General features: G+C 47.1%; 1 protein-coding gene across 1 annotated transcript in view; it reads right to left on the bottom strand.

Moving 5' to 3' along the window:
* The window catches only part of Dlgap2 (DLG associated protein 2), an 886725-nt gene that overhangs the window by 114856 nt on the left and 752388 nt on the right, over nucleotides 1-19481 (bottom strand). The window contains exon 6 of the mRNA XM_029562223.1: nucleotides 16515-17584. Within this exon, the coding sequence (XP_029418083.1) occupies nucleotides 16515-17584 (1070 nt within the window). The remainder of the gene's footprint in view (nucleotides 1-16514; nucleotides 17585-19481) is intronic.

Here is a 19481-nt window from a genome sequence, read left to right as displayed (position 1 = left end):
CTTTCCATTTATTTATGTAATATTAGATAGAGATCAGGCCATGCACATATATTCATAACACACACACACACACACACACACACACACACACACACACCACACACCCTCATACCTCCACCTCCAAAGGGTGTATCTTTTAATAGGTTACAGCTTTGTTTTAGAATTCTTAGGTGTAAAGTGTTTGTATAATAGGACACGGTCTGTTAAATTTAAAAAATAGTACACTGACTGACAGAGAGGTAAAGGACTCTGTCCTTGTCAGCACTGTCAACTTTGTACAGCCTAGAGTCACCTGAAAGGACAGTCTCCATTGAGAAACTGTCTTTACGAGGTTGGTCTGTGGATGTGTCTATGAGGGACTGTCCTGACTGTTAATTACTATAGGAGGGCGCAGTCCACTGCCGGTGGTATTAATCCCTGGGCAGGTGGTCCTGGGCTGTATCTAGCTGCTGGGCGCACGCCTTTAATCCCAGCACTTGGGAGGCAGAGGCAGGCGGATCTCTGTGAGTTCAAGGCCAGCCTGGTCCACATAGTGAGTTCAAGGACAGCTGGGGCTACAGAGAGACCCTGTCTCAAAAAGACCAAAACAAACAAACAAACAAAAAACCCACTAGCTAAGGATGGACCGGAGAACAAGTCCACAAGCAGTGTTCCTCCATGGTTTCTGCTGTGTTTTCTTGGTTGTGAGTTCCCTGATCAGAGGTAATGCTGTGTGGAATAGGACCTGCCTTCAGGTTCCTGCCTTGAGTTCCTGCCCTGACTTCCCTCAAATAATGGACTGCACCCTGGAAGTACAAGACGAAATAAGCTCTCCCTCCCCTACGTTGCTTTTGGCCACAGTGTTTTTATCACAGCAACAAAAAGGGAACTGTAGCAGGTTGGACGGACGTGTCCCAAGCGCACACAGCAAGGCTGTGTGTACGGCTCCAGGTTGTGAGAAGACCTCCCAGGCCAAGATCTTCCCAGTTGAGCTGACAGCACCTACCAGGCAGGTGACAATGTGGTTGTTGGTGGTGAGCTTTGGCGAGTACTGAGAGTGTGCCAGCTCAGAGAGAGCTGGAGGAGGCTGGTGGGCACAGAAAGTAGGATGGGGGCATCTAGGGCCCACGGACACCAACAAGTAATGTAGAGAAAGGTCAGCTGTTAAGGCCAGCCTCAGACCCAGGCCCATACTTCCTTTCACACTGCACCAGGTTCTCATCCCTAGAGATAAGCTGGGGCCCGAGGATGTGCAGAATGCTGTCCTCCAGGAGCCATGTTTCGGCTTCCTGCTCAGAGGTCACAGGCTCACTGACTCTCAGCCTAGGTTTTTTGTGGCTAAATATTCTCTCCTCCTCCTTTCCTTGGCTCTCTCTCTACTTCTCCTTGTCTGTCTGTCTCTCTCTTCCAGTGTTTTTTGGAAAGTCATTCTTTGAGGATCATTACACATGAAATGAGGCCCACTGGAGCTTGTGTGGGTTGAAAAGCATCCTTTTAACTTGAGAGAGTAAATGCAGCTCAACAGTGGCCAACACAGAGAGAGGATGGACACTCAACTTCAGTCAACTCTTGCTTTGTGTTGGAGGGCTCAGACAAGGGATCAGAGCTTGGTGGGGAGACAGCAGGTAAATAGCTCCTATGACGTGAGGTCGTAGTTGGCAAGGGATGTAGCTGAGTTCTTACATCTGTTCTTTTTGAGGATAGTGGGCCTTGGATGACTCCATGGAGAATGGGCAGGAAGGCTGCATTGATGTGAGTCCCACATCAAACCGAGTCAGGGTTATGGTGATGGTGCTGCTCGTGCGCTGGCTTTGTCTTATTAGGCTGTATGGGGACACTTTGCTCAAGGGAACCCCGTGGTTTGGAACTTCACTGTCTCCTTTGTGTGCCATGACTTACTCCCTGTGGATGCTGCTGTACCCCTGTGTGTCAGGCAGCCTTTCTGCTTTCTGTGTTTCTTGTGCTTTGATTTCTGTGTTCTTGCTAGCCATGGAGACAAAGTCTTTCTCAGAGATTACCAGGTCCAAGGTATGGTAACTTTCAATCTCACTTTTCACATGAGATCATTGCTCCAGAGCACTCAGCCCAGTCTCTCCAGTGGGCCCCACGCAGGGGTGACGGGCCATCTGCCACAGATGCCAGGGAATAGTACTTACTATTCAAACAGTTCCATCCTCAGCTGACCCCGACTCATTATTACTTCCTGTGGAGATCATAATAAAGGCTTTGACCCATATTTCTCTCACTCCAATGCCCCTGACTGCCCTGCTGGTCCTGTGTGGCTCTGTGGGGTGAGCTGAGCCTTCTCTCCTGGGGTCCGTGAGGAATCAGCTCTCTGCAATGTCAGGCAACACTTGGAAACAAATGGAAACACAATATAACAAAACCTTTGTCCCAGTACTTAGAGGAAGATTTTTAGCAATAAGTACCTCTGTTAAACATCTAACCCCACCTAAGGAAATGGTATCAACAGATGGCTGTTGGGAGGGGCAGAAACAGTCTCTTTAAAGCACGGGCTGCTTAACCAGGCTCCAGTGCATGGACCCACTCTGAAGGACATTTGGGGACATAAATTAGACTCTATATTAGAGTACATTAAATTGGGTATGGGGAAATAAGAGGGGCGATGAGGGGATCTAAGTATCATCTAGTTATACTGTAAGAAAATCTCAACAATTCAATAAAAAAAATAGGTTTCAGGGCCTGGAGAGATGGCTGTGCAGTTAATAGCACTGGTGGCTCTTACAGAAGACTCAGACTTGGTTCCCAGCACTCACATGGCAGCTAACAGTCATCTGTAACTCCAGTTCCAGGGGGATTCAACACCCTCTTCTGGTTTCTGTGGGCACTGAATGACACAGGTGCTTTTATGTGTATGCAGGCAAAACATACATACACATAAAATAAATAAAGATTTAAAAATGGGCTTCAAATAAACTAACTATATAACTGAAGGAACTGTAGAAACAGAAATAGATCAAATGCAAATGTCGAAGTAAAGAAATAAAGGCCAGAGAAGTAACAGAAACGAAAACAAAAACTACAAAGGATCAATGGGATGAAGCATTGGTTTTCTCAGATGATAAACAGTTTAAGAGACTCTAGTTAAACTCATCGAGAACAAAAATGAGAGACGACGAAAGCAAAATTAAAGACGTAAAAGGACACACTACAACTGGTTCTATAGAAGGAACAGCAAAGGTTCATTACGAACAACTACATACCAAGAAATTGGAAAACATATAGGGAGTGGGTGAATTTCTAAATACACATGACTTACCAACATTTAATTGGATGTAAAAAACTCTAATAACCAAAAACAAGTAAAAAGATTGAATCAGTAATAAAAAGTCTCAAAAGAGCCCATAATAAGATGAATCTGGTGCTGAATTTAATCAAACTTGTACAGAACAAATATGGATTTTTCTCAAAGTATTCAAAAATGGAAAAAGGGAAAGCCTTCACACTCATTCTATGAAGTCAATTTTACACTGATACCAAACTAGAGCACACACACACACACACACACACACACACACACACACACACACACAGAACCAAAGAACCAACCAACCAACTAATCAAAGACAAACAAAAAACAAAGGTCAGCATTGTTGACAAAGACAACAAGAAACATTCTCAACATAATATTACAAACCAAATCCAAATGCATATGAAAAGCTCATGTACCATGATGATGTGGAATTTATCTAAGAATATAAGGATGATTTAACACATGTAGCTCAACAGTACACCAAATCAACAGAATGAAGGATGAAAGTCGTATATATGATCATTCCAATAAATGCAGGAAACAGTTTCTAGATCTCTCTATGATGAAAACCTCAACAAATTAAATATTGAAGGAACACACTTCAACACAGAATGTTGGCCACAGCCAACATCATACTGAATGAGGGGACACTGACAAGTTTTCCTTTAAGATCTGGAACAAGACAAGGGGATCTACTTTTACTATTCTTTTTAAAAATTTTTATGTCTATGAGTGTTTTGTTTGCATGTATGTAAGCACGCTTGTGTATGCAACACTCGGAGGCCAGAAGAAGGCCATTGCCTTCCAATGATCCTCTGGAACTGGAGTTACAGATGGTTGCTAACCATCGTGTAGGTGCTAGCAACTGAACCCTGGTCCTCTGGAAGAGCAGCCAGTGCTCTTAACTCCTGAGCCATCTTTCCAGCCTCTGCTTCTTCTATGAATTGAATATAGTACTGGAAGTCTTAGAAGAATTACATCTGAGAAAGACATGAAAGGCATTCAACTGGGAAAGAAGAAATCCTTTCTTCTGTCTATAGAAAAATCCTCAAGACGCCACCAAAATCTGTTAGAATTGATAAATGAATAAAGTTGCAGGATACAAAGTCAACGTGCAACGATTGCTACACACTAATAACGACTTGCTAAAAATGAAACCAATACATTAATTCCATTCACAATAGCTACAAGAAATAAAACATCTAGGAACAATGAAGGAAATAAATATCCTCTACAATGCAATTATAAAACCCCAAAGAAGAAATCTGAAGAATGAACTTGCTCCCAACCTCTGTAACTCTCCGTTTCTGTTTCTCTGTTTCTCTGTTTCTCTCTCTCTCTCTCTCTCTCTCTCTCTCTCTCTCTCTCTCTTTCTCTCCCCCTCTCTCTGTTTCTCTCTCTCCCACTTTCTCTCTCAAATATACACACAAATAGAAAGATCTTCCATGTTACTTCTCTCTGTTTCTCTCTCTCTCCCACTTTCTCTCTCAAATATACACACAAATAGAAAGATCTTCCATGTTACTTGGTTAAAAGAATTAATATTGTTAAAATATGTATACAACCCAAATATGCATGTTACTCAAACTAACTCATAGATTTAATATAATTTCCCTCAAAATACTTATGGTATTCTTTGTGGAAACAGAAAAGAACTTGTAAATTACAAAAACTCTTGAATAGCAAAAGCAATCTTGTATACAAGGAACAGGACTGGAAACATAATATCTTATCGCAAAACATATATACTACAGGACTATAAGAATCAAAACAGCATGGTAACATCATAAAAATTGACATGCAGGCCAATGAAACAGAATAAAAACCAAAAATTAAATCCACAGACCTGCAGCCTATTAATATTTGGCAAAAGTGTCAGGAAGACTTGCAAAAGGATGACTCTAGACCCCCATCTCTCACCCTGTATAAGTCAACTCAAAATGGATCAAAGGCCTTCATGCAAAGACCGGAAGCTCCGAGTCCACTAGAAAAAAACAGGAGAAACACTTCAAGATAGCTGTTGGATAAATGATTTTATGTGATTCACAGCACATTAGCAGCAAAAGTAACAATGGCAAATGAGATTATTTGAAACTAAGACGCTGCAGCACAGCAGAGGGGACAGCAGTGAAAAGGGACCTACACACGGGGACAGCAGTGAAAAGGGACCTACACACCACGGTTAAAATCTGTAAAGTATCCCTGGTAGTTAAAATTGACTTTCAACTTGACGAGATCTGGAATCAACCAAGAGACACTACTCTGGGCACTATGAGGGCATTTACAGGAGTGATTAATGTAGGGGAGAAGACTCTGCCCCAGAGTGGTCAGCACCTTCCAACCGTGGTACAGATACAGGGTCTGAGGATAAAGCAGTATTGCTGGCCTGCCTTGACTTTTGCTAGTGAGTACATTTAGTCTCTTGCTGCTGCTGCTACAGCCTCAGCTCACATCAGACTCCGGCTCCTTTGGCCTGCCAAGCAACTCCTTGGGAATTCTCCAGGCCTTCATCATCACTGAGGCTGCTGAGGCATCCAGCTTAGTGGACTGAGCAGCTATCACGTTCTCAGCCTCTCCAGTGTGTGAATTGCCATTGTTGGACTACCCAGTCCCTGTCATGTGAGCCAATCTAGTGAGTCCACTTCTACAATATATGATAAGCCTATCAGTTCTGTTCTTCCAGAGAACCTCACCCAATACACATCAACAGGGGCTTGTTTCCTCTTCTTCCTCCCTCCCCCTTCCTTCCTCCCTCCTTCCTTCCTCCTTCCTCCCTCCTTCCTCCCTCCTTCCTTTCTTCCTTCCTCCTTCCTCCCTCCTTCCTCCCTTCCTCCCTCTCTCCTCCCTCCTTCCTCCCGCCTTCCTCCCTCCTCCCTCCCTCCCTCCTTCCTTCCTTCCTCCTTCCTTCCCCCTTCCTCCTTCCTCCCTCCTTCCTCCCTCCTTCCTTCCTTCCTTCCTTCCTCCCTCCTTCCTCCTTCCTTCCTTCCTCCTTCCTTCCTTCCTCCCTCCTTCCTCCCTCCTCCCTCCCTCCTTCCTTCCTCCTTCCTCCCTCCTTCCTCCCTCCTTCCTTCCTTCCTTCCTTCCTCCCTCCTTCCTCCTTCCTTCCTTCCTCCTTCCTTCCTTCCTCCCTCCTTCCTCCCTCCTCCCTCCCTCCTTCCTTCCTCCTTCCTCCCTCCTTCCTCCCTCCTTCCTTCCTTCCTTCCTTCCTCCCTCCTTCCTCCTTCCTTCCTTCCTCCTTCCTTCCTTCCTCCCTCCTTCCTCCCTCCTCCCTCCCTCCTTCCTTCCTCCTTCCTCCCTCCTTCCTCCCTCCTTCCTTCCTTCCTTCCTTCCTCCCTCCTTCCTCCTTCCTTCCTTCCTCCTTCCTTCCTTCCTCCCTCCTTCCTCCCTCCTCCCTCCCTCCTTCCTTCCTCCTTCCTCCCTCCTTCCTCCCTCCTTCCTTCCTTCCTTCCTTCCTCCCTCCTTCCTCCTTCCTTCCTTCCTCCTTCCTTCCTTCCTCCCTCCTTCCTCCCTCCTCCCTCCCTCCTTCCTTCCTCCTTCCTCCCTCCTTCCTCCCTCCTTCCTTCCTTCCTTCCTTCCTCCCTCCTTCCTCCTTCCTTCCTTCCTCCTTCCTTCCTTCCTCCCTCCTTCCTCCCTCCTCCCTCCCTCCTTCCTTCCTCCTTCCTCCCTCCTTCCTCCCTCCTTCCTTCCTTCCTTCCTTCCTCCCTCCTTCCTCCTTCCTTCCTTCCTCCTTCCTTCCTTCCTCCCTCCTTCCTCCCTCCTCCCTCCCTCCTTCCTTCCTCCTTCCTCCCTCCTTCCTCCCTCCTTCCTTCCTTCCTTCCTTCCTCCCTCCTTCCTCCTTCCTTCCTTCCTCCTTCCTTCCTTCCTCCCTCCTTCCTCCCTCCTCCCTCCCTCCTTCCTTCCTCCTTCCTCCCTCCTTCCTCCCTCCTTCCTTCCTTCCTTCCTTCCTCCCTCCTTCCTCCTTCCTTCCTTCCTCCTTCCTTCCTTCCTCCCTCCTTCCTCCCTCCTCCCTCCCTCCTTCCTTCCTCCTTCCTCCCTCCTTCCTCCCTCCTTCCTTCCTTCCTTCCTTCCTCCCTCCTTCCTCCTTCCTTCCTTCCTCCTTCCTTCCTTCCTCCCTCCTTCCTCCCTCCTCCCTCCCTCCTTCCTTCCTCCTTCCTCCCTCCTTCCTCCCTCCTTCCTTCCTTCCTTCCTTCCTCCCTCCTTCCTCCTTCCTTCCTTCCTCCTTCCTTCCTTCCTCCCTCCTTCCTCCCTCCTCCCTCCCTCCTTCCTTCCTCCTTCCTCCCTCCTTCCTCCCTCCTTCCTTCCTTCCTTCCTTCCTCCCTCCTTCCTCCTTCCTTCCTTCCTCCTTCCTTCCTTCCTCCCTCCTTCCTCCCTCCTCCCTCCCTCCTTCCTTCCTCCTTCCTCCCTCCTTCCTCCCTCCTTCCTTCCTTCCTTCCTTCCTCCCTCCTTCCTCCTTCCTTCCTTCCTCCTTCCTTCCTTCCTCCCTCCTTCCTCCCTCCTCCCTCCCTCCTTCCTTCCTCCTTCCTCCCTCCTTCCTCCCTCCTTCCTTCCTTCCTTCCTTCCTCCCTCCTTCCTCCTTCCTTCCTTCCTCCTTCCTTCCTTCCTCCCTCCTTCCTCCCTCCTCCCTCCCTCCTTCCTTCCTCCTTCCTCCCTCCTTCCTCCCTCCCTTCCTTCCTCCTTCCTTCCTTCCTTCCTTCCTCCTTCCTCCCTCCTTCCTTCCTCCCTCCTTCTTCCCTCCTTCCTCCCTCCTTCCTCCCTTCCTCCCTCCCTCCCTCCTTCCTTCCTCCCTTCCTTCCTTCCTTCCTTCCTTCCTTCCTTCCTTCCTTCTTTCCCTTCTGTCTGATATAGAGTCTTATGTAGCCCAGGCTAACCTGGAACTGGCTATGAATCTGAAGTTGGCCTTGAACTTCCGATCCTCCTGTCTGTACCTCATACATTCTGGGATCATAGGCACGAGCCATCATGCCTGGTGGTAATTTCCAGATCATATAAGGAACTCAAATGATTCAACATCACACTCCACCAACCAATAATCCAATTAAAAGATGGAAAAATTGACAGAACAGCTCCTAAAGAGGACAGACAGTTGACAATTCTGTGAACAAATGCTCAATAGCTAATTATTAGGAAAATGCAAATCAAAAATGCAAGGGAACACCAGCTCACCCTGGCCAGAATGGCTACTACCCAAACCAAACAAGATCACAAGTGCTGGCAAGGGTAGAGAAGAAGGTCAACAAGGCTTGCTCACTGGTGGTGGAAAGGTGAACCAGCATCACCATTATGAAAAACAGTGTGGAGGGTGTTAGAAACAAAGCTAAAAGCAGAACGACTTAGGAGGCAATCAGATTACTGATGCACATCCCAAGGAGATGAAATCTCACGTCAAAGGGATGCCTGCACAGCCACGTATACTACAGCCCTTTTCCAACAGCCAAAGTGTGGAACCAACAGAGGGATCCATTAATGGATAAAGAAACCAAATCAGTGTTGTCTGGTAACAAAAAATGAAATCTTGCCGTTTTCAACAGTGCGGCTAAAACTGGAAAACTAGGTAAACAAAAGATGCTAGACACAGAGAGACATACTACATACTCTGTCTCATTTACTGCAGATACGTCGATGTCCTCAATGGAAGTCTAGTAGGGATTACTGGAGTCTGGAAAGGTGCAGTGGAGGTGGAAAGGTGAAGGACAATGGGTAACAGGTACCAAAACCCCCGTAGAGAAGAGGAGTGGTCCATGGCCCTTTGGGGTGCCCATGACTTACAACATCTTATCCTTATGAAGAGCCAGAAGAAAGGAGCCTGAAGGCTGTGAACACGAGGTGACTAGAAGACGGAGATAGTCATCGCAGTGATTTGATCATGGTCTGTTTACATGTATTGAAGTGTCAGACTGTCCCCATAAACATACTCCAATTGCCAGTTAAAAAGAATAAAGAGTATATACTGAAAGAAGCTTCTATAGTAGGTGTCCATGTAACTCTTTAATAAGGTTGTCAGTGTTAGTTATCCCTCCATACTCCCTCTTCTGCCCTACCTCCCATTCCCCACCCCATTAAACCCATCCTTTCCATTTTCCCTCTTTCCTATTACATTGCTGCATTTTAACTCTTCCCCTATGAACCACCCACGGCCCCTTATTAGTTTCCTGATCAATGAGGATTTTCCAATTGAAACACACCTATCTAAAGATTCAAAGCTAACATCTACTTATGAGGGCAAACATGCAAACGTGATATTTGTCTTAAAAGAGTTTAAAAGTAGTTATGCTTTAACAGGGGTTCAATGACTCTAACAGATACCACAGGCTAGCAAATGAAAATCCAAATATCAGGAATGGACTCCCTCTTTTGGAGCTGTTGACCAGAGAGATCCCACAGATCCTCAAACAATACTGGCTATTGTCACTGCACTTGTTCACTCACCAGAGTGTGATGGAAAGACCCTACTGCTGAATACAGCACATACCTGGGTCACAGAACAAAAAGGAGAAAGCAAGCAGATACTGACTTCAAAGCTTCATCTCTGCTGGCTAACTTTTATAGTACTACAAGGTACTATGCATTTCACTGGCAGAGAAAGATAATTATCAACCTTACCCATCTGTGAATGCTGTGAGTACAATAACAAATGACCCAGCAAGATCTGCCCACTGGAGCAATAGTGGCACGAATACTATGGGAGTAACCAATCACCTACTAATTGGATTTAAGGCCTGCTTTACAAGATAGGGCCCATACTTGACACTGTTATCAGGGTCAAGAACATGTGAGGCCATAGACCATAGGGGAGGACCTAGTACTGTCATTTGATTAAGTAGACATAATATTGAACAGACCCACAATGGTTTATTGTTCTAGTCATAGACCAGTGGGTCTCTCAACTCTCACCAGAGAAGATTATTCTTGCAGCAGATAGTGTTAACACAGAGGCCCAGAAATTCTCAATGTGCAGAGACTAAGAGACTGTGGAGGGTTCAGACTAAATGGGACACCTATATTTCACTCTCTCTTCTCCCAAAGTTCAGGGATCATTCTGGAACTTGGGGGCAGAAAGATTGTAAGAGCTTAAGTGATACAGGAATACAAGGAAAATGCATTATCTGGGCAACACAGGGTAGTTGCACACATAAACCCAAAGCACTTAGGACAGCATGCACAAGACCCATGCAAGCCCAAGCTAGATAGGGGTGCAGCCTACATGGGGGACGCGGGCAGGAAGCCCCAGCCCTAGCTGGCAACTGACAGGTGCCAGGAGAGGGGAAGTCAGTTTTCCTTACCGGTGTGATACCTGGTAGGTTGACCAGACTCCAGGGGATAGACCCACACCCAAGAGCATTTAGGAAACACAGATTAGACTTGATAGGCCTTAAAAAAGACAAATAATAAAAAAGGACATGAAGTTGAGGGGAGAGTATGGTGAGGCTGGAAAGGGGGGTCTGAATATGATCAGAATACCTTGAAATTCTCACATCAGTAAAATATTTTAAAAGGAACAGAGTGAAATGAAAAAATTAAAGATTTTGTGAAGGCAATAGTCAGGGATAGGGACTGAAGTGATGAGGCAGGCCCTCTAGGAGGGTGTTCAGAGCTGATCCAAAGTGTTAGTGTTCATTACTGGACTTTGTGGGAGCCAAGCCACACCTCCATGTGTCTTGGTACCTTTCTTTTTAAAAAATATTTTATTTATTGTTTTTACTGCGTGTGTGTGTGTGTGTGTGTGTGTACTGCCTGCATATGTGTAAGTGCACCAGTGTTGTGCAATGCCTGCAGAAGTCAGCAGAGGGCATCAGGTCCTTTGGAATTGGAGTTACTGACAGTTGTTAGTCATCATGTAGGTCCTGGGAACTGAACCCAGGTCCTCTGCAAGAGCAGCCAGTGCTCTTAACTACTAAGCCATCTCTCCAGCCCCCTGGTATCTTTCTTAAATGCTGTTCATAAAAACAACAAATTGAGCAACCTGGCTCCATTTTCTAGAAGGCAGGTGTTTCCAAACTATAGCGTACACACCCTGCTGTGCAGATGAAATGGGGAAAGGTGGAGTTTTTAAGATGCATTTTTTTTGTACATAAGTGGAGATTTCACAGACTTCTGTGTGTCTGTGATGGTCCCTTGAAACCAGGGAGCCACATGGCAATGAAGGGGAGCTTAGGCCCTCCCCAGTGTGTGGATGGGAAAGGCTTCAGGACCCCAGGGCTGGGAAGACCCCTGCAGGAGGAACAAGGGGTGTTGAAACATTGTTTAGAAACAGTAAATTTTTCATTGTTCAAAGCAAACATTTCCCCATTCTATTTTTCCATATGTTCGCCTATCAATCTATTAAACCTATCAAAACTGCATGTGCCCCTAGCTATAAATAGGGTGGGGCAGAAACCCGGAAGGATTCTTCTCACTGGGGCCACTGTGAATCCAAATGACAGGTACGGAGACAGCCAAGGGGCAAGTCAAAGAAAATACGGGGGCCCAAGAAGGACAGAGGAAGGGAAGAGGGAGGGGCTATGTGCGCACGGGTCTGAGCGAAGAGCAGGTCTTCCACGGGGCAGACAGAGCACCTCCTTGCTGTGCCAGGTGTCCTCTGAGGCTGGAGTGTCTCCTCCTCAGGACACAGAACGGCCTTCCCCACCCCAACCACCCAAGCAAGACTGACTGAAGTTATTCACTGGTGACACTCCTAAGATGTCATTCCAAGCTTGGCCTTAGGTGGTTTGTCTGCTGAGGCAGAAAATACAAGAACAAAAGCTTTGTGGGAGAGAAACATGGGCCAGAATTCCCCCTCGCTTCTGTTTACCATCTGTTTTGACCTACTTACAAACAAGGCTCTTCCTTGAATGTTAACTACCTAGTCCATATAAGCCAAGGTAGAAGTAGAAAGTTGTCCTTTTGTTCAGCTGCAACTTTCTAGTTTTTGGTGAAAAAATGAACGCTGCTCCTGGGCACTGACTTCGCCTTCCTGTTCTTTTAGGTCTTGTTTTCACAGAGCACCTGCAGGCACATTCTTTTAATTTTTCTTAAATTCCCAATACTGGCTGTGAAATGAAGCCTGGACTCATGAGGCCCACAACGTGGACCTTTTACTAGAAAGTTTAATGTCACCATAGTGAGAGACAACCCTGTGAGGACGTCTTTGAACACCTGGACATCAATTCTGCTCTGTCCAGGGACAAACGTTGCCTGAGGAGAGCTGTGCGTAATTTGAGTTGTGTCTCATAAATCTCCCCACAAGTAATATGGTGAGACAGCTGGAGGACGTCAAGGAGGGAGGGAGGACTGTGAGGAGGGAGGGGTCACTGCTGTCTGTGGAGCCCATGAGTTTTGTTCAGGGGTGGAACTGGGATGAGACTGGAGTTGGGATGGGGGGATGGGCCTTCATGAGGTGACAGGTCTCTGTGAAATCTCTCACTGCTTCCCAGGGTCCCAGAACCTCTGCCTGGCTGCAGTGCCCCCTGCCCTGGGACAATAACATACCCATCTAGTTTCTGACCATGACTGTCCAGAGGCGCAGAAGAAAGACAGACCTGCATCTCAGGCAGGTGCTGTGCTCAGTGAGGACCAACCACCAAGGGACTGACAGGTTGGCAGAGGACGTGAGGCTGTTGGGGCTTGTAGGGCTCTGTGACTGACTTCTTGTCTCTCTCAGTTGTGTCTTGCAGCATTGTTATGTAGTACTGGGGAATTCACTTTAATGCTGTGTTCATCTCACAGCTCCATACCTCAGGTTTATCACTTGGTTTTTTTTTTTTTTGCATGTTGCTCTAAGGAGACATGAGGTGTTGACATCTGGAAAATGCATTTTGGTAAGACAACAGCTGGACCTGTCACTGATGGCGTGGCCAGCTCTTACAAGTGACTTCCAGCTATAGGAGGAGATCCAGAAGAAAAGGAGGTGGATTGACCTGGCGTCTACCAGGCTTCTGAGGCTTGCAGAGGCTGGCTGAGAGGTTCAGCTGATCAATACCAAGTGACTAACACACAGCAAGAAGCTGTGGGGTTGAGAAGTCCGAGAGTGGACGGCCAGCTATAGACCTGCAGAAGCTCAAGGTCAGAAAGGCATATGGAATGTAACACAGACTGCAGGGCCTGTCAGGATAAAGACAGGTTCCCAAACCAAGATATTAAAAACAAAGTACAAGGGCAAAGGAGAGCGGGCAGAGACAGAAGACAGCCTGTAGAATAAAAGCTGCTGGTGACAAACCCACCACCAGACACACAGGCCCCTCAACTGGATCTCAGCCCAGGAGAATGCTGGAAAGAAGTTGGGAGTCTTTGGGGAGACCTGAGGTGTGACTTAGTATCTAACAACAGTGCAGAATTCCTGCTTGTCAACGTCTGGTCACAGACTGAGGTTGCATCTCATGCCTGTATCTTTCAGTGTATCTTTTTCTGGCATGTGTGTATGTGATATACATGAATGTGTGTATATGTATTTGCATGTGTGTGCATGCATGTGTGAGGAGGCTGGACTTTGATGGTAGGTGTCTTTCTCAATTATATATCTAGGGTCTCTCACTGAGCCCAGAGCTCCCTGTTTTGGCTGGTCCATCTGGTCCACTTCCTTTGGGGAATACCCTGTCTGGACCTCATGAGTGCTAGGATTACAGGTGGGTCCCTATGCCCACCTGGCATTATGAGGGTGCTGTGGACCAGAGCTCCAGTCTTCATGTTTGTCCAGCAAGTGCTTTACCAGCTGAGCCATCTCCCCAGGTTCCCAGCATGGATCTTCCAGAAATGGATGTGGAACCACTACAGCTGTGATCTGGCAATGGGGTTCCTCTCCACCTAATCTGGAAGGGAAAGGGTGAGGTGTGGGGGCAACAAACTGTCATGAAGTCACAGTTTTTGATGTGGGTTACAGAGCATAGATGATGTTCTGCTCTGTCTTTGTACGTGATTAACATTTTCCATCACCAGAAGTACCAAACGAGGACAACCGAAAGACAAAAGTACGTATAGCCTTGAGGGCGAGGGTGGTAGGCTGCTGCTGAGCAGGTGAGGGTGAGAAGCGGAGCAGAGGGCAGGACTGGACACAGGGTGAGGTGTCACGGTGGTAGCATTGTCCTATAGCATTCAGGGAACACAGCACTAGAGAGTTCCCAAACACAAAAGGCAGGAACATAACTTGCTCCTCTCTAACAGTGACAGAACCAGAATGAGCCCTGATTCTACTCACCGTGTTCCTTTAGATAAGTAGAGAGAACACTTTACATCTGGATATCATTAAGATTTTCCAACTACAAGCAAAATTTAAGCCTCTTCCACTGCTATAAAAACAAGACTTTATCCGTCTACCAATTTGTCTCTTTGACTAAAGCTGTCTATACAAGCAATTTAGTTAGCATCTCCTTTCAAAACAGAATCAGTGAGCCTTGGACGATGTACCAGGAGGGATCAGTGCTGCAGAAAGCCTCTCTACCTGATGCCCAAAAAGATTCACAGTTGTTCATCAGTTCAATTAATTGGCAGCCTGATGACTCAGTGGGTGTTTAGCGCCATTACTTGGTATTCTGGCAGGGTTTCTCTAAGCCAGTGCACGGCCAGGGCGAGTGCCTCTCTGACAGTACAGGCATGTGTGCATTGGAGACACACTATATGTCCTTAAAGAAACTGCTAGCATTTCAGGCTATGCTAATGGTGCTACTGGCTGGCAGAGCCTGCAGAGGCCTCCTTAGAGGTGGCAGTGTCTCCTGAGGCTGAGGCTTTCCTGACATTCTTGGTGACTGAGAAAGAGAGGGGACATACGTAGATCTTCCTGTCATCATTGCATGGCTTCAGGATGCCATTGTACATGAGAGAACGAGTTCCAAAGAGTGGCAGGCCTGTGCCAGTGGGCACAACATCTATGTTGCCAGGCTATTTGTATTGCTGTGTTAAGTCCTCAGCACTGAGGGACGGCATGTCATGTTAGAGTGATGCTTCAAAATAGGAGTTGGGTGGGCCAACATCACCTGTGATTATTTTCTCTCAGCCCCATTTGGCTCAATTCACAGTAGCCAACTGGGAGAATCACCATGCTGATGGACAGGGATGCCCACCAGCTGGGGAGTGGCTAAAGGAAGCAGTTCAAGGACAGGAGGGGGCAATTTTCAGCCCCAGGAGGGAGGAAGTCCTGCCATTTATAGCAACGGGGACAAATCTGGAGGACATTACGCTCAGTGAAATAAACTAGGTTAAAAAAGACAAACCTATATAGTATCCTCCATGTGGAAGCCCAAGAGCTTGAAGCAGAGAGTAGAGGGTGGTTACCAGGGGCCTGGGGTGAGAATTAGAGAGGTATTGGTCAAAGGATGAAAGATTTCAGTCACAGGTATAGTAAGTTCAAGGAATCTATTATGGAGCTGGAGAGATGGCTCAGTGGTTAAGAGCACTGGCTGCTCTTACAGAAAACCCTGGTTCAGTTCCCAGTATCCACATGGTAGCTAACAACAGTCTATAATTCAAATTCCAGGGGATCCAACATCCTCGTCTGACCTCTGGGGGCTCTGCATGCACATGGTGCACTTACATACAAAATATGGACAAAATGCTCATACATATAAAATAAACCTATTGTATAGCATTGTGACTACAGTTAGCCATGTACTGTACACTTAAGAATTACAGTAGGATCAGCAGGAGTGGGAGGGGTACAAGAGGGGTAAAGTGAGGTGAATACGATCAAAATACATTAGAGTATGAAAATGTCATAATAAACCCATTATGAAATACAATTCTATGCTAATAAAAATTAGGTTAAGCCAGGCACGGTAGAACACACTTGTAATCCTGGCTCCAGGGAAGGCAAGAGGGTTGCTGTGGTTTACATACTGAGTTCCAGGCTAGCCTGTATTAGAATGGAAGAGTCTATCTAAATAAATGACAACAAAATTATAGCAGGGTAACTATGGGTTACAAGAGTCTGTAATTTAAGATAACTAGAAAAGAAGAGCTGGAAAGTTCCTGTAAAAATGACTGGCATTGAGGTCCCTGAAGACCTATCACCCTGATCTGATCATAGTACCTGGTGCTCATGTATAAGCAATGACACTGCACAAACAAAGATGTAAAAGCATCGTGTAAGAAATTCTCAAGAGAGTTGACTTGGTGGGCTCTAAGCACAAACACAGTTGTACGAAGCAAGGTGTGTTAGCTTGATTTGGATACCCTAAAAGGCACAGAGCCTCAAACGACATTACACAACACATATTTATACAATTCTTTTTGTCAATTACAAATGATAGCAAAGGACAAAACCTTCTGGACAAGAGTGCCATCTCCTGGGCCTTACCTGGAGGTAGTGGCATGGCCGCAGGGAAGGCTTGATCTCTGGGTGGACCAGGGGCTTGTCCAAGTTCAGGGAGCTCTTGCGGTAGGCCTCCTTGGCCTGGCTCACTGTGAGCGTGGACCAGGAGCTGCGCTTCATGTACTTGGCATCCGGTGTCAGGGACAAGCCCTCACAGGCTGAGCACTTGACATCGTTGTTGCTTTTGGAAGTCTTCAGTGAGAGGTCCCCAAAGGGGCTCTGCAGAGCCTCCGGGTAGCAGTGAGAGATGTGGTCCACATGGTGCCGATTGACCACACTGGGTGTCCTGTAGGTGCTGTCACTGTCCAGGTTGTCATCAGAGCTCCACCAGCTGCTCATGCCAGACTTGTGCTTGCTCTCTGGCTTCCGCTCTTTGCTTTTACTCCGTTTGCTGTGTTTAGAGTGGTGGCTGTGGTGGTGGTCATCCACCCGATTGTCACCCTTGGTTCCATTGACGTTGCTCTTGGAGGAGCCTTCCAAAGAGTGCGACTTGGTGAAGAGCTTCTGCACTGAGTGAACCAGGTGCCGGATTCGGCCTGGACTCTCACTCCGCTGCTCTGCAGCGGCCGAGGCCCTCTGGTACTGCAGTGTGTGGAAACCATCCCGGTGCAGGGGTAGTTGTTTTTCAAACTGGTCCAAGAGGTTGGCGGGGATGCGGTTTACTTTCGTACTCGTGTGGGACATGGCACAGTCATCCCTTGTGTCGTAGTGCGAACTATAATGCATCCTGGGGAAGGTGCTGCTGGACACATGGTCACCCAGCATCACGGGCATCATCATGCACTCGGAGTGGACAGAGCTCCTGGGCGAGCAGCGATGGTGGTCCATCGGGCAGCTCTCGGCTGGGCTGAGCAGGTAGGGCTGCCGCACGTCTGCCCCATGGTGCATGTGGTCATGGGGGTGCTCGCAGTCATCAGGGGGCGACAAGCCGCAGGTGTGACCCGCACATATCTGAGGCTGGTTCCGGCTTCCGGCTAACCCTTTCATGTTCCTGGGCGCAGGTGAATACCTTTCCTCATTGAAGTGCTGCGTTGGAGACCATGAATACTGTTGGTCTGTTGACAAAACAGAAATGATGTTTAGTACCTGGTGGAACACTGGGAGCAGCAGGTGAGGACAGGGACATGGAGGTCATCTGTGCACTCGCCAGCACCTGGCTTGAGTGGACAGTTACCTGTGGGGTTATGCAGACTGCTGTGAAGTGTGGGAAAGCTGAGAAGAGGAAACTGATTTTCCCAAATGAAGGTCTACAAGGATAGACATCTAATGTCTGACAGATGCACTTGGCCTCTCCACTGACAGACTCTGAGCTATTAAAATGCAAGGGGACTGAGAAGATGGCCCATTCAGTAAAGAGCTTGCAAGTGTGAAAACCTGGGTTTGAGCCCTAGCACCCATGTAAAAAGTGGCACATGCCTGTAATTTCAGCTCTGGGCAGACAGAGATCCCTGGGACTTGCTAGCTAGCCAGCCCAGCCTACTTGGTAAGTTCTCAGATAATGATGGATGGTACCTGAGGAATGACACCCAAGTTTGTCCTATGGCAACCACATGTATGTGCATACATGTGCATATACACCTATACACACATGTCCTCACACCCACTCATGAACACACACACACACACACACACACACACATACAAAAAATGAGGAAAAATCTAGCTGTAGCTTAATTATATTTGAATATTTTGATTCAGCTTAAGTTTGGAAACTAACATCTGGTATTTAATTAGTAACATTTCCTAGTGAGCCAATGTATTACAACTAATGTATTAGTCATGAAATCGTTTGTTTAATGTCACATGCTGCCAGACAGGTAAGCCACAGAGATGTCTTTTCAGCCCCAACTTTCTGCAATTCAGGGTCATGGAGAGAGAGGCCTACTTAGGAGGTCACTATGCTTCCACTGCTCCCCAATGACAGATCCTGCTCTTGTGGGTGACATGTCTGGGGACCATCAGGCAACCCCTCACTCCACCTACCAGACTGTCTTCTGGCACACTGCTTGATGCTTCCTTCCCACCTGTTTTCCTCAGTGACCTCTGTACAGGCCTGTGCTGGAACGCTCTGGCTGTCAACTTGAGACACCTGGGTAGAAGGAGCCTCAATTGGGGAATTTCCTCCATTGGATTGGCCTATGACCATGTCTGTGGGGCATTTTCTTGATCGTTGAGTGATATGAGAGGGCACAGCCAACTGTGTGTGTTGCCACCCCTGGGCAGGTTGTCCTGTATTATGTAAGAAAGCAGGCACAGGGTAGGGGAGTAAGCAGCTTTCCTCCATGGCCTGTGCTCCAGCTCCTGCCTCCAGGTTCCTGGCCTGAGTTCCTACCTTGGGTTCCTGGATGAACTGTGACCTGGAATATGTAAGCTGAATAAACCCTTTCCTCCCCAAGTTGGTTTTGGTCAGAGTGTTCTGTCATAGCAATTGAAAAGAAACTAGAACAGAAATTGGTGCTAGAGAGTGGGGCATTGCTGTGACAGACCTGACCTTGACCTTGGTGTTTCTGGGAGGACTGTGGAAGTGTTTGGAACGTTGGGCTGGAAAAGCCATTGAGTGCTTAGTGTTTGCTGTTGTGGAGCTTGGAACAGTTCTGCTGAAAATTGTAGACAATGGAGGCCTGGCTTGTGAAGCTTCAAAGGGAAGCAGAGATTATCAGGGCTGTTTGTGGAATATTTTGAATTGAGAATCTGTGGTTTCTGGTCAGCTTGGGCTGAAGAATCAGCTGTGATTAAGAAGAGACCAGAACCACTGAAGTGAAACCTTTGCTTTACTGGGACAATTGATGCTGATCAGCTTGGACTGAAAAATCAGCTGTAACAAGAGACCAGCATCACTGTGGAAAAAGCTTCTGGGAGATATTTCCTCAGGGTCAGCACACAGAAGCTATGGTGCAGGCAGGGCCCGAGCCGAGCCTCCATCTCAAGCTGGAATCAGGATTGGGTAATATG

This window comes from Nannospalax galili, unplaced genomic scaffold (assembly GCF_000622305.1).
Source record: "Nannospalax galili isolate Female #2095 unplaced genomic scaffold, S.galili_v1.0 scaffold134, whole genome shotgun sequence".
In the NCBI taxonomy this organism is placed as follows: domain Eukaryota; kingdom Metazoa; phylum Chordata; class Mammalia; order Rodentia; family Spalacidae; genus Nannospalax; species Nannospalax galili.
The sequence above is the reverse complement of the archived record's forward strand: the minus strand, read 5'-3'. Positions and strand labels throughout refer to the sequence as shown.